The sequence below is a fragment of the Saccopteryx leptura genome, chromosome 13 (genome assembly GCF_036850995.1).
Source record: "Saccopteryx leptura isolate mSacLep1 chromosome 13, mSacLep1_pri_phased_curated, whole genome shotgun sequence".
NCBI lineage: Eukaryota > Metazoa > Chordata > Mammalia > Chiroptera > Emballonuridae > Saccopteryx > Saccopteryx leptura.
In genome coordinates this window covers 23,475,461-23,488,965 of record NC_089515.1, presented here as the reverse complement: position 1 = coordinate 23,488,965, position 13,505 = coordinate 23,475,461, and the positions used below count along the sequence as shown (strand labels likewise).

At 43.4% G+C, this 13,505-nt stretch overlaps 2 protein-coding genes across 3 annotated transcripts in view; one reads left to right on the top strand and one right to left on the bottom strand.

The window, feature by feature from the left end:
- The window catches only part of STN1 (STN1 subunit of CST complex), a 105,419-nt gene extending 99,550 nt beyond the window's left edge, over positions 1 to 5,869 (bottom strand). The window contains exon 1 of the mRNA XM_066354529.1: positions 5,446 to 5,869. The gene's annotated coding sequence lies outside the window, so the exon portion shown is untranslated. The remainder of the gene's footprint in view (positions 1 to 5,445) is intronic.
- A 107-nt stretch (positions 5,870 to 5,976) lies between these two features.
- SLK (STE20 like kinase) overlaps positions 5,977 to 13,505 on the top strand; it is a 68,981-nt gene continuing 61,452 nt past the window's right edge. For both annotated transcript variants that reach the window (XM_066354519.1, XM_066354518.1), the window contains exon 1: positions 5,977 to 6,782. In XM_066354519.1, coding sequence (XP_066210616.1) covers positions 6,633 to 6,782 — 150 coding nt within the window. In that variant the 5' untranslated portion in view covers positions 5,977 to 6,632. The remainder of the gene's footprint in view (positions 6,783 to 13,505) is intronic.

Below are 13,505 nucleotides of genomic sequence, written 5' to 3'. Positions count from 1 at the left end.
CTTAGCACAGTGTTGGCATGTAGTAAGCACTCAATACATATTCAATTTTTAATTTTTAATGATATCCTTAATATTTTCATTGTAGGTTAGTTACCTGGGAAATCTTGAAGATATTTCTCCCGTCACCAAGCTATTAATGAGAATGTCTTAAACTATTTTAAGGTGAATGGAGCCAAAAAAATTGTGTGTTAAGTGAATATTACACATGGCTACTGGTTAAACTTTACTTTTAAAGGTGTAAAAAATCCAAGGAAGCCAAACTATGATTTACAAATAACACAAACATCTAGATATCAGAGTCATTACTGGGAAAATCTGAATCTGTATAAATGACATTTCACTGGTATTATTTAATAGTTTATGTGGCTATAAATTCATGAAAAAAATGTATAAGCTACTATTAACTCCATCATCATTTCACCAAAGTACATTAGACTTGATCAGCTCACTTATATACTAACAATGCCATTTGATATTATTGATATGATGAGGCAATTTATAAAATACAAAATAGAAGTGCCCAATATACATATGAAAAGGTGCGCCTGACCAGGTGGTGGCGCAGTGGATAGAGCGTCGGACTGGGATGCGGAAGGACCCAGGTTCGAGACCCCGAGGTCGCCAGCTTGAGCGCGGGCTCATCTGGCTTGAGCAAAGAGCTCACCAGCTTGGACCCAAGGTCGCTGGCTCCAGCAGGGGGTTACTCGGTCTGCTGAAGGCCCGCGGTCAAGGCACATGTGGGAGAGCAATCAATGAACAACTAAGAAGTTGCAATGCGCAACGAGAAACTGATGATTGATGCTTCTCATCTCTCTCCGTTCCTGTCTGTCTGTCCCTGTCTATCTCTGTAAAAAAAAAAAAAAAAGAAAAGGTGCTATATCACTAATAATAAGAGAATTGTAAATGAGAGGTTATTTTGGGCTATCAGCTTGATAAAACTTCAAAAGATGAGATAATACCTTGGTGCTATTGAGGGTGTGGTGAAACTGACTCTCTCATATATTGCTAGTAGGAGTATAAATTAGTATAACCTTTCTAGAGGCCAATGTGGCAATATAGGTAAAAATTTCTGAATATAGTCTTTGACTCAGAAACTCCACTTCCTGTATTTTATCTTAAGGAAATATAATCAGACAAATACAAAAAGATGCTAGTATACGCATGCTCACTGTGGTGTTGTTTATGATGACAAAAAATTGGGAACCATCTAAATGCCTACCAATAGAAAAACGATTAAATAAATTATGGTAGAGCTATACCCTGGGACCACATGCACCTGTTAAAAAGGATTAGCTCTATTAGTGCTGGCATGGAAGATTTCAATGATCTAGATTGAAAATTTTTTTTTCCTACGTTATTGATTTTTTTTAGAGATAGAGGAAGGGAGAGAGAGAGATAGAGAGAAACATCGATTTGTTGTCCGCTTATTTATATATTCATTGGTTGATTCTTGTATGTACCCTGACCTGGGATTAAACCTGCAACCTTGGCATACTGCAATGGTTCTCAAACTTTTTGAAGTTGGGGCACATTTAAAATCCTACAAATAATTGTAGGCGCACTATATACAAATTTCTGAGAACTATGTTATTATAATTAAGTCAAATATTAAAGAAAAAAATATAAAGTCCAAACATGCTTTTATGGTAATTAAATGAAATAAATACAACAAAATTAAATTTATTCTGACATTATAAAACATTTTTATGTTACATTTTTTGTTATGCTTTTTAGAATTTGTAAAAAAGAGGGGTTAAAAAATAAAAAAAAGACAAAAAAGTTATCTTTTTATATATATAGATACATTCTTAGTAAGATTTAGTAAACTCAGCAGGTTCCGGCATGAATGTGTTACGATTTTTCATTCTTGTGTTTATGAGAAACATAAATAATATAATGATGTGTTAATAATAAATATAATAATGATTTGTTAACAAAAAAAGCGGTATTTCGGTAGTGAAATGGTATAATAGAATAACTATATATCTATATATTTTTTTATTTTTATTTTTTTGTATTTTTCTGAAGTTGGAAACGGGGAGGCAGTCAGACAGACTCCCACATGCACCCGACCAGGATCCACCTGGCATGCCCACGAGGGGGCAATGTTCTGCCCATCTGAGGCACGCTCTGTTGCAACCAGAGCCATTCTAGCTCCTGAGGCAGAGGCCACAGAGCCATCCCCAGCGCCCGGGCCAACCTTGCTCCAATGGAGCCCTGGCTGCAGGAGGGGAAGAGAGAGACAGAGAGGAAGGAGAGGGGGAGGGGTGGAGAAGCAGATGGGCGCTTCTCCTGTGTGCCCTGGCCAGGAATCGAACCTGGCACTCCTGCATGCCAGGCTGACGCTCTACCACTGAGCCAACTGGCCAGGGCAGAATAACTATATTTATTTTTATATCTGGGCACATGCTGTGAACCAGTGCAGCTAGTAATTTCAGGTCCCAAGTGGAAACGGTGTGGAATTAAGAAAATACATGTAATTAAGAAAATATGGGCCTGACCAGGTGGTGGTGCAGTGGATAGAGCATCAGACTGGGATGCGGAGGACCCAGGTTCGAGACCCTGAGGTCACCAGATTGAGTGCGGGCTCATCTGGTTTGAGCAAAGCTCACCAGTTTGGACCCAAGGTCGCTGGCTTGAGCAAAGGGGTTACTCGGTCTGCTGTAGCCCCCCCCCCCCCCGCCCTCCGTAAAGGCACATATGAGAAAGCAATCAATGAATAACTAAGGTGTTGCAACAAAATACTGATGATTGATGCTTCTAATTTCTCTCCTTTCCTGTCTGTCCCTATCTCTCTCTCTCTCTGACTCTCTCCCTGTCTCTATAAAAAAAAAAAAAAATACGGGGTTGGTAGGGCCCTGTAATTGCTGCTGGCAAGAACAAAGCATGCCCTAAAACTGTATCTTGCTTTATTTATAGGGCAAAGTGAGACCATTAGCAAATCAATGGTCTCTGATCACATTTCCAAGGCAACCCAAGAATTTTACTAAGTGCAGAAAACCCCCACCATACATGTCATCTTAACTTTACACCAAACAAAGGATAGAAGAAACTTGCCTCCAGTCTTTCCAGGGAACATGGATGGGAGGGTAGTGTAAACAATCCAGCACCACAGCTTAACAGCCTTTTGCAACCTAAGTAGGCAAGTGAGGTGGGGGGTTGGGCAGACTATCAGCTTACAGCCAATTCCCCACACCTCTGTCCCCCAAAAATCTAAACTCCAAAAACCCTGTTGGGTTTTCTGGTCCCCAACAGGCAAATATTTCTCTGGAATACCATAGGGTGCACCTGGAAATCTTCTAGGGTACACCAGTGCGCCCTGGTGCACACTTTGAGAACCACTGGCATATTGGGACAACACTCTAAGCAAATGAGCTACCAGACCAGGCCCACCATTTTCATATTTAAAAAATTTATGCATAGGCCTGACCTGTGGTGGCGCAGTGGGATAAGGCATCGACCTGGAACACTGAGGTTGCCGGTTCGAAACCCTGGGCTTGCCTGGTCAAGGCACATATGGGAGCTGATGCTTCCTGCTCCTCCCCTTTCTTTCTCTCTCTCTCTCTCTTTCTCTCTCCCCTCTCTCTAAAAATCAATAAAAAAAAATTTATGCATAGAAAAAAATCATGTTAACCATCTGTATCTATATATCTATATCTAACTTTTTCAAAGTGGCTTTATTGTGCTGTAATTTACATACCATAAAATTTACCCACTCTTAGTATACAATCCAATGACTTTTAGTAAATGTATATAGCTGTGCAACCATTACTACAATCAAGTTTTAGAACTTTGTTTGTTACCTCCTCAAAGTTCCCTCATGTTCATAGGCTTAACTTTTACAGTGGTTAGGTTGGGGCAGAAGTTGGGTAGGAGGAAGGAAGAAGGGGAGAATTACAGTTTCCTAGTTTTATCATTTCTGTATTATTTGAATTAATTTACAACAGGATATATATATATATATATATATATATATATATATATATATATTTTAATTTGAAAAAAAAAGCAAAAGTTTTTCTAATTTGAAAAGAATTAAAAAAGGGAAGATTTAAACCCTTTGGCCCAAATTTACTTCTGGTAATTTGCCTAAGGAAATAATCACATATGTGGAAAAGGATTTGTAAAAAGAGATATTTATCAATGTTTTATTTAAAATAGAGAAAAGTCCTATGTAATCTAAATATTCCATGTTTGAACAAAAAAACAAACAAAAAATACTAATGGTATGGGGATATGAAAAGTGTAGGATGCAAACGTTTACATGCAGTATAATTTAATCCATGTAAAAAAAAGTTAATCTAGCCCTGGCCGGTTGGCTCAGTGGTAGAGCGTCGGCCTGGTGTGCAGGAGTCCCAGGTTCGATTCCCTGCCAGGGCACACAGGAGAAGTGCCCATCTGCTTCTCCACCCCTCCCCCTCTCCTTCCTCTCTGTCTCTCTCTTCCCCTCCCGCAGCCAAGGCTCCACTGGAGCAAAGTTTGTCGGGGCGCTGAGGATGGCTCTGTGGCCTCTGCCTCAGGGGCTAGGATGGCTCTGATTGCGGCAGAGCGACGCCCCACATGGGCAGAGCATTGCCCCCTGGTGGGCATGCGGGATGGATCCTGTCGGGCGCATGCGGGAGTCTGTTTGACTGCCTCCCCCTTTCCAACTTCAGAAAAATACAAAAAAAAAAAAGTTAATCTACATCCAAAAAGTCCTGTTTGGAAATATAATACAATCTTACAAATGGTTATATCTGGGTGGCAGAATTAAAGTACTTTTTATTTTATCCTTTGTGAATTTCTTAATTTTTCACAATGAGTATGTATTGCCTTTACATCTACTACCACCTACATAAATGATAGTAATTAAAAATAGATTTCGTTGAATATGTACAGTTTATTATATATCAATTATACCTCAATAAAACTGTTAAAAATTAGAGGGACCTGGAGAAACAAAATCATTCTAATCCTGTTACTGGAAGAAGGGTTTTGTTAGATCATTTTGGAGGTGGAGGGCAAAATGTTTGAGCATTATATAGATATCAACACTATAGGAGTATATGGCCTATGCTCCAGATAACCTTCATTCATTCAAGGCATCTGCCTTCCTATCATATGCCAGGAATGTTGTCAGGTACTCAGATACAATGATGAGCAACAATCCACTGCCCTGAAAGTGCTTCCTCCTTGGTGGAGGATAGGAAGGTAGGTCACTATCGGATAAATTCCAGCCAACACCCACATTGCTCAGGCAGTCTTCCATTAGCGCCATCCAAGAGGCTGGAGGCAGATCAGGAAGCGAAGGCCTTAGTAAGTGGTTCCGATGGTATCACGAAGGGTGGCACCGGAAATAAGGCTGTGGAACTGGCCAGGAGAAGGTAGATTACCCACAGTGTGGTTTAGTGGTCATCACCCGAGAAGGGGGCTTAAACGATTTGTATATATCTGTGTCTGTCTTACCTGCACACTTGTAACAACAGCAAGAAGGAAAATTGAGCGTCCGCTGGTACATGCACTGCGCCAAGGGCTTATATCTTCACCTCATTTACTCCTCTCCATAATGAAGAAACTGAGTCTGGCAGAGGCTACCGCCCAAGGTCACAGAGCTGGTAATCTCTGACTTCAAAAGCTCCTAGGCTAGCTGCCACACATACTCTCCTCTCTTTGGACCCATTCGAGAGCCCCAATCCGGACAGCTCAGCTTTCAGTCTTTAACAAATTTGACCAGATCCAGAATGGAAGCAACACCAAGAGGGACGTGCCCGCGGAGGCAACTCCACCAAAGCCGTGGGCTGACAGGATTTTAGGGCTTAGAGGGCAAATCGGGCGCGATTGACAAGGAGCGACAATAACAAGAGCTCACGTCGCACCTCGCGCTGGACGCCTGCGAGCCCCAGAAGGCCGCCAGCAAGCGGAGCCCAATGCGCGTGCGCGGGGCCAGAGGGCACGCCCCCGCGCGAGTGCGCGGAGAGCGGAGCGCGCCACCGGGGGAGCGCGCGGGCGCCCTGCGGCACTGGCGTCGGCGTCGGCGCCCGCGCGCGCACCAGAGCGAGGCTGTGTGGGCTGGGGAGGGAGAGGAGGCGGTGGCGGCGCCCCGGAGCGGAGGGGACGCGCGGGCCTCGAGCCGCGGGAGCGGACAGCTGCGGAGGGGACCCTGGGCACGCGGGCCGAGGCGGCAGAGCTCGGCTTGTCGACTGCTGGCCTCCGAGGTCGCCGGCCGCGTCCCTTGCCCGGAGTGGCCGCCGCCCCTGGAGACGCAGTGACACGGGCCTAAGCCGCAGCGATCGCAGGCATCCGGACTGGCCGCTCGAACCCGTCGGGCCGGGCCGGGTTGGGACAAGAGTCCGGGCAGGTGTCGCCCCCCCTAGGGCCAAGGGCGCCAGGCACCCACCGCGCGGCCCGCGGGCCGGGCTGGGTGGAAGGACCGCCCGCGCAGCCCCCCACCCCACCCCGTGGGTCGGAGCCCGAGTCGCGCCCCGCCTTCTCCGGAGACTCCCGGCCGGAGCGGCGGGAGCCAGGAGAGCCCGCGCCCGCCGCCGCCCGCCGCCCTCCGCCCGCCGGGCTCGCGCGGGAGAGCAGGGAGGAGAAACTTTGCCTTTTATTGTTGTTTTAGTCCTTAAGTGCCAGACACTTCGTGGGAAAGAAAAATGTCCTTTTTCAATTTCCGTAAGATCTTTAAGTTGGGGAGCGAGAAGAAGAAGAAGCAGTACGAACACGTGAAGAGGGACCTGAACCCCGAAGAGTTTTGGGAAATTATAGGAGAATTGGGTGACGGAGCCTTTGGGAAAGTGTACAAGGTAAGAGGGAGAAAACGGGAAGTCGCCCGTGTAAGATCAAACAGCCCCTGTCCTGGTGAAGCGAGAGGATCCCCTCTCCCCCCCGCCCGTGTCCTGACCGTGCCGGTCTCTGGACTTCGTGAACGTACACTGGAACTTTAGGCGATCATCCAAGGAGCAGCCAAGACAGTAGGGGTGAAGGATGACCAAAATGGGGCCTGGATGTAGTTTCAAGAGTGATTGCTAAAGGGCGGCGAGGTTACCACGAGCGACTCTGTCCAACTTTAAAGGAAATGGGGACGTCAGAGATCAGGTTGTTTCCTTCAAGGATTTTAAAATCATTATACGTATTATAGAAACTCATATTTTTCAGTGGATTTATATTTGTCCACTAGTTGTTGGCAACCATTATGTGTGATTGTACTAAAACGGTTTAGTTTTTAGGGTCCAGGGCGTATGCTTGGTTTTATCTGTGGCTAACACATAGCCAGTGTCGTGGGATGAGAGCCTAGTGATTGCTTCTTGCAGACTATTCATGAGTTGGTTTACCTGACAACATAATATAAAATGGAGTGAATTTCTGATAGGAAATTTTCAGAAGAAAACCTACATCTGGTATTAGTTTTCAGAGTAAGCATTGACTAGACGTCAGTACCAATGCTGAAGAAATTAAAAACACACACACATATTTTATGTGTATATATGTATTTCAGTACAGAGAGGCTTGATGTTTCCACCTGAAGGCATTGATGTTAACCGTTTACTACCTCAAAAGGGTATATGAATGATGTCATTGGGATATTTTCATCCTGAAGAGTAAGGTTTTATGAAACACAGGTTAAGGGGGAAGATCCAAGGTGTTGCCTAGAATTGAAAACTTGAATAACCAATGCAGGACTTTCCTGCAGTTTTTAAAACACTTTCACATAATTTGGCTCCACGACAGTCCTTTGAAGAAGACAGGTCAGTAGTATCTACATTTCACAGATGAGGACACTGAGACTCAGAAATTGTTCAAAGTCACATAAGTCGCAGTCTAGATTTGGACTCAGGTCTTCTGACCCCACATTTAGTATTGTTTTTTACTTTGATGTCCATTGGTAAAAACGATAGATTTTTTCTCCCTTTCTTTCTGAACACCATCACACTTCTGCGTTTGCCCTACCTTAGATGCATCTCACAGTCCCTTGTCTTCTTCCTTCCTTAGGCTGAAGTATCCACTCCTCTGTGTGCTTTCAGATCACATTGTTCACGTGGCACTGCTACATATCATAGTTAATGTGTTTATGGGTTTGTTTGTTTTTTTTGTATTTTTCAAGTTGGAAACGGGGAGGCAGGCAGTCAGACTCCCGCAGTTGCCTGACCGGGATCTACCCGGCATGCCCACCAGGGGGCACTGCTCTGCCCATCTGGGGCATTGTTCTGTTGCAGCCAGGGCCATTCTAGTGCCTGAGGCAGAGGCCATAGAGCCATCCTCAGCGCCCAGGCCAACTTCACTCCAATGGAGCCTTGGCTGCGGGAGGGGAAGAGAGAGACAGAAAGGAAGGAGAGGGGGAGGGGTGGAAAAGCAGATGGGCGCTTCTCCTGTGTGCCCTGGCTGGGAATCGAGCTGGGACTCCTGCATGCCAGGCCGACGCTCTACCACTGAGCCAACCGGCCAGGGCTGTGTTTATGTTTTTATGATAAAACCAGGGCCAGAACTAGGATATACATTTGGGTTCATCAGTTGCCTTAGCACACAGTGCATCTCTCTATATATTTGTTGAGATGAAAGACTGTATGTTACCTACATGGGAGTGCTGTTGAAGTTATTGTGTGCTGTGAAAGTTGGCAAAGTGAACTTCAGTCCTTGTGTGGAGGGTAGAGAGTGGGTTTCAGGGAGAGCTTTCAGTGTAAAGGTATGGTAGGAAGGAAGGGCTTTTAGTGCAGTGGGAAAATCACTCCTGGGAATTGTGCTTCAGTGCTGGCTGTCACAGACCAGCTCTGTGGTCTTAGAACACTTCTCCGGACCTCCATTTTCTTAGTTGGAAAATCAGTGATTTCCCCAAATGTTTGTTTAGATTTCTTCACACATTAACGTTTTGTAGGCATGCAGTTATCTAAGAAAGGCAAAAATAAATCCTCAAGGCATCTGGAATCTGGAGGTTAGAGGGCGGGAGGTGATTATGGGCAGTTTTCATGATATGTTTTACTGAATAAGAACTCTGTTGCATTAAGACCCTGGCTCCGGAGTTGTACTATGTCTTGGCTAATTCAATAGCAGTCTGTGAGCTTGGACAAATTACTTAATCGTTCCATGTCTCACTTTCCTCATCAGTAAGACCTGATCCTCAGTGTGTGAAAATTAAAGGAGATAGTAAATACAGGGCTCATAAAAAGAGCTCAGTCAATGGTAGAAATTACTGTTATTATATTTAGAACTCAGAAGCAAAATATAGGATGGGACAGGAAAAGGGACCTACTAAAATAGTGAACCATTTCCTTATTTTCCATGGCACAGGATGATTGTGTGGTCATGCTAATGCTCTGTGATTTAATTATTTAATGACTCTTTCTGTAAAGTGTAACATACCTTTCTATAGTGAGACAGCAATTGAAAATTTTCTGAAAAATAAGACTTACTCCATGTAGTTGAACACTATAAAATTGTGTCAAGGATATTTTTGTGGGCTTGATGACTATTTCAGTGTGCTTTTTGAAGAGCATGAATTCTTTGCATCTTTTCATTTCATTATTCTATGCTTCCAAGACTGAGATTTCTTTAAAAGAAAATGTAAACTTATCTAGCCTGTTTTTCCTGAAAGTTTTTGTTTTCTAAGATACTCTAGAAATTTTAAACTTATAAACTTCCTCCTGTGTGAGGGAAGAAGCTATTAAACCTTAATAGTGTATGCAGTAGAAAACTATTTCTAAAATTGATTCTATCATTTGCTTATGGAAATTAGTAACTGTTACAAAGATTAAATTATAAGCAGGCAATCATCTTGTGTCCTTAGTTTATTTGAAACATTTTTCCATCATTGAGTTGTATTCTTTCCACTCAGTTCAGCACTACACAGCTCTGTAACAGTTACTTTCTTGGTTCAAAGGTTTTTAAATCTATTTTCTCTTTTTTAAGTCTGATTATTTTTTATTTTTAAGTTTTCTTTTTTTCATGTAGTACTTGACATATGAATGAAAATATGTAATATACCTTACAATTTTTTTACATTTGTTTTTTTGCTGTTTTTTTTTTTTTTAATTTATTTATTTTTTACAGAGACAGAGAGAGGAATAGACAGGGACAGACAGACAGGAACGGAGAGATATGAAAAGCATCAATCATTAGTTTTTCATGGCGCGTTGCAACGCCTTAGTTGTTCATTGATTGCTTTCTCATATGTGCCTTGACCGAGGGCCTTCAGCAGACCGAGTAACCCCTTTCTGGAGTCAGCGACCTTGGGTTCAAGCTGGTGGGCTTTTGCTCAAACCAGATGAGTCCGCACTCAAGCTGGTGACCTGGAGGTCTCGAACCTGGGTCCTCTGCATCCCAGTCCGACGCTCTATCCATTGCGCCACCGCCTGGTCAGGCAGCTTTTTGCTGTTTATTTATTTATTTTATTTATTCATTTTAGAAAGGAGACAGAGAGGGAGAGAAAGAGAGAGGAGAAAGACAGAGAGAGAAGGGGGGAGGAGAAGGAAGCATCAACTCCCATATGTGTCTTGACCAGGCAAGCCCAGGGTTTCGAACCAGCAACCTCAGCATTTCCAGGTTGATGCTTTATCCACTGCGCCACCACAGGTCGGGCCTTTTTTTTATTTTTTATTTATTCATTTTAGAGAGAGAGAGAGAGACAGACAGACAGACAGAAAGGAGGAGCAGGAAGCATCAACTCCCATATGTGCCTTGACCAGGCAAGCCCAGGGTTTCGAACTGGCGACCTCAGTGTTTCCAGGTCAACACTATCCACTGCACCACCACAGGTCAGGCGGTTTTTTGCTGTTTTTAAAGAAAAAAAAAAGTGATATAAAATTATATATTGAGGCCCTGGCCGGTTGGCTCAGCGGTAGAGCGTCGGCCTAGCGTGCGGAGGACCCGGGTTCGATTCCCAGCCAGGGCACACAGGAGAAGCGCCCATTTGCTTCTCCACCCCTCTGCCGCGCTTTCCCCTCTGTCTCTCTCTTCCCCTCCCGCAGCCAAGGCTCCATTGGAGCAAAGATGGCCCAGGCGCTGGGGATGGCTCTGTGGCCTCTGCCTCAGGCGCTAGAGTGGCTCTGGTGGCAATATGGCGATGCCCAGGATGGGCAGAGCATCGCCCCCTGGTGGGCAGAGCGTCGCCCCTGGTGGGCGTGCCGGGTGGATCCCGGTCGGGCGCATGCGGGAGTCTGTCTGACTGTCTCTCCCTGTTTCCAGCTTCAGAAAAATGAAAGAAAAAAAAAAATAAATAAATAAAATTATATATTGAATTGAAGCTGACTTGTGTGCTGAGTGAGAGTGATTCTTTTTATGGCCCTGATGAGTGTGCACCTTTTTAAAGAAATAGTGAAATATGTAATCTTTGTATTGAAAAGTATAAAAATATACTTGTACATTTAGCAAATACAGTGTGTCCGTAAAGTCATAGTGCACTTTTGACTGGTCACAGGAAAGCAACAAAAGACAATAGAAATGTGAAATCTGCACCAAATAAAAAAGGAAAACCCTCCCAGTTTCTGTAGGATGATGTGACAGCATGTGCGCATGAACAGATGATGACGTAACACCGTGTATACAGCGGAGCAGCCCACGACCATGACAGTCAAGATGTGGACGGTACAGAGGAAAGTTCAGTGTGTTCTGTGGCTCGCTAAATTAGAATCCGTGACCAAAGTGCAACGTGAATATCGGCGCGTTTATAACGAAGCGCCACCACATAGGAATAACATTACTCGGTGGGATAAGCAGTTGAAGGAAACCGGCAGTTTGGTGGAGAAACCCCGTTCTGGTAGGCCATCAGTCAGTGACGAGTCTGTAGAGGCTATACGGGATAGCTACCTAAGGAGCCCTAAAAAATGTGCGTGAGCCCACATTGAACTGCACTGAATAGGTATGAAATTGGGAGAGTTTTTCTTTTATTTGGTGCAGATTTCACATTTCTATCGTGTTTTTCCTGTGACCAGTCAAAAGTGCACCATGACTTTACGGACATGACACACTGTATTGTATGAATCATTAGAGTTAAGGAACGCTGCCAGCACCCCAGAAAACCTCCCTCATCCCTTCTGAATTGATTCCTCTCTCTTTTCCTCTTAAAGAAAAGCACTTATCCTATCTTTAAGTCATTCATTTCTTTGCTTTTCTTTATAGCTTACCATCTATATTCCTAAATAATATAATTTAGTTTTAAATGCACTTAAACTTTATATGAATAGAATCATATTGAGTTGTCTTGCCTCTTTCAAAATCAGCATTATGTTTGTGGGGCTCATATTTGTTATCACCTAGAACTGTAGTTACTTTGTTTTCATTATTGCATGGAATTCCATTATATGGTTATACCTCCTGTTTACCATTGTACTGTTAATGGGTATATCAATTGTTTCCAGTTTGTGGCTTTTATACACAATACTGATGCATATATGCATGATTTTCACTAAGACTTAACTCAGGAGTAGAATTGCTGGGTTATAGGGTAGTGAGTGTATCTTTAATTTTACTAGATGATACCAAACAATACCAATTTCTGCTCCTACCAGCAGCATATGAGAATGTCCTTGCCCCGCATCCTTGTCAACACTTGATATTGTCAGAATTTCTCAGTTTTGACAATCTGATGTTATATTTTTTATTGTGGTTTTAATTCATTTTTCTCTGACTGCTAATAAGTAATTCTTTTCATAGGTTTATTGCTTAATTGTATTTCTTTTGTGTTCAAGTCTCTTGTTCATGTTCCTGTTGGGTGTCTTTCTCTTGTTTAGTTGTATATTCTAGATTTTAACCATTTTGTGGGTCACTTTTCTACTTCGCCAGCTGCTCACTTTCAGTTTTCACAGTTATGGAGCACGAGGGGAGGCTGCAAGGAAGAGAGGACTTGCACCTTTCTCTTTGTTTCCTGTGGACTTCCTGTCTGCTTTCCTGTTACTCTGGCCCTCATCAGAGTGGAAATCCTTCACCCAGCCAACAGGAGTTGAATCCCGTTTGTGTTTTTACAGGACTCGCAGAGCTAGCCTCCTCATAGCTTTCCTAACACCAGCTGCCATTGACTGCTCTCCTCTTCCTCCAAGGTACCCTTAGTCCTGTAAGACCCCTCTCTCTTCCAAGCTCAGAGATACAGCAGCAGCTGAGCAGCACTCTCTCCTCAGGAATCTGTTACAGCTCTGGAGAACTTTCCCTCCAAGCTTCTGAGTTTTAATAATTCCAGTCCCTTCCTTTGGCTTCACTGGTCCTTGGGTAGTCGCTTTTTCCTATAGCTGTTACCTGCCAGACCCTTCACCATCTCTCTTTATTCTTTCAGTTACCTAGTTAACAACAGAGTCAATAATTATTTGTATTATATTCTCTCTATTAAAATAATATGATGTCTTTCTCCTGGCTGGACCTTGGTTGGTACAAAGATTAAATAAGCTAATAAACAGAGAGTGCGGAAAATAGTTAGCACAAGGTAATTGCTCAATGAAAAATATCATCTAATAGCAGAATGGATACTATTATATAGAAAAGCATACTTGAAATTTGAGATTTTTATACCCCATTTCTTTGCAAAATACTGAAATTTCCAATTTAAC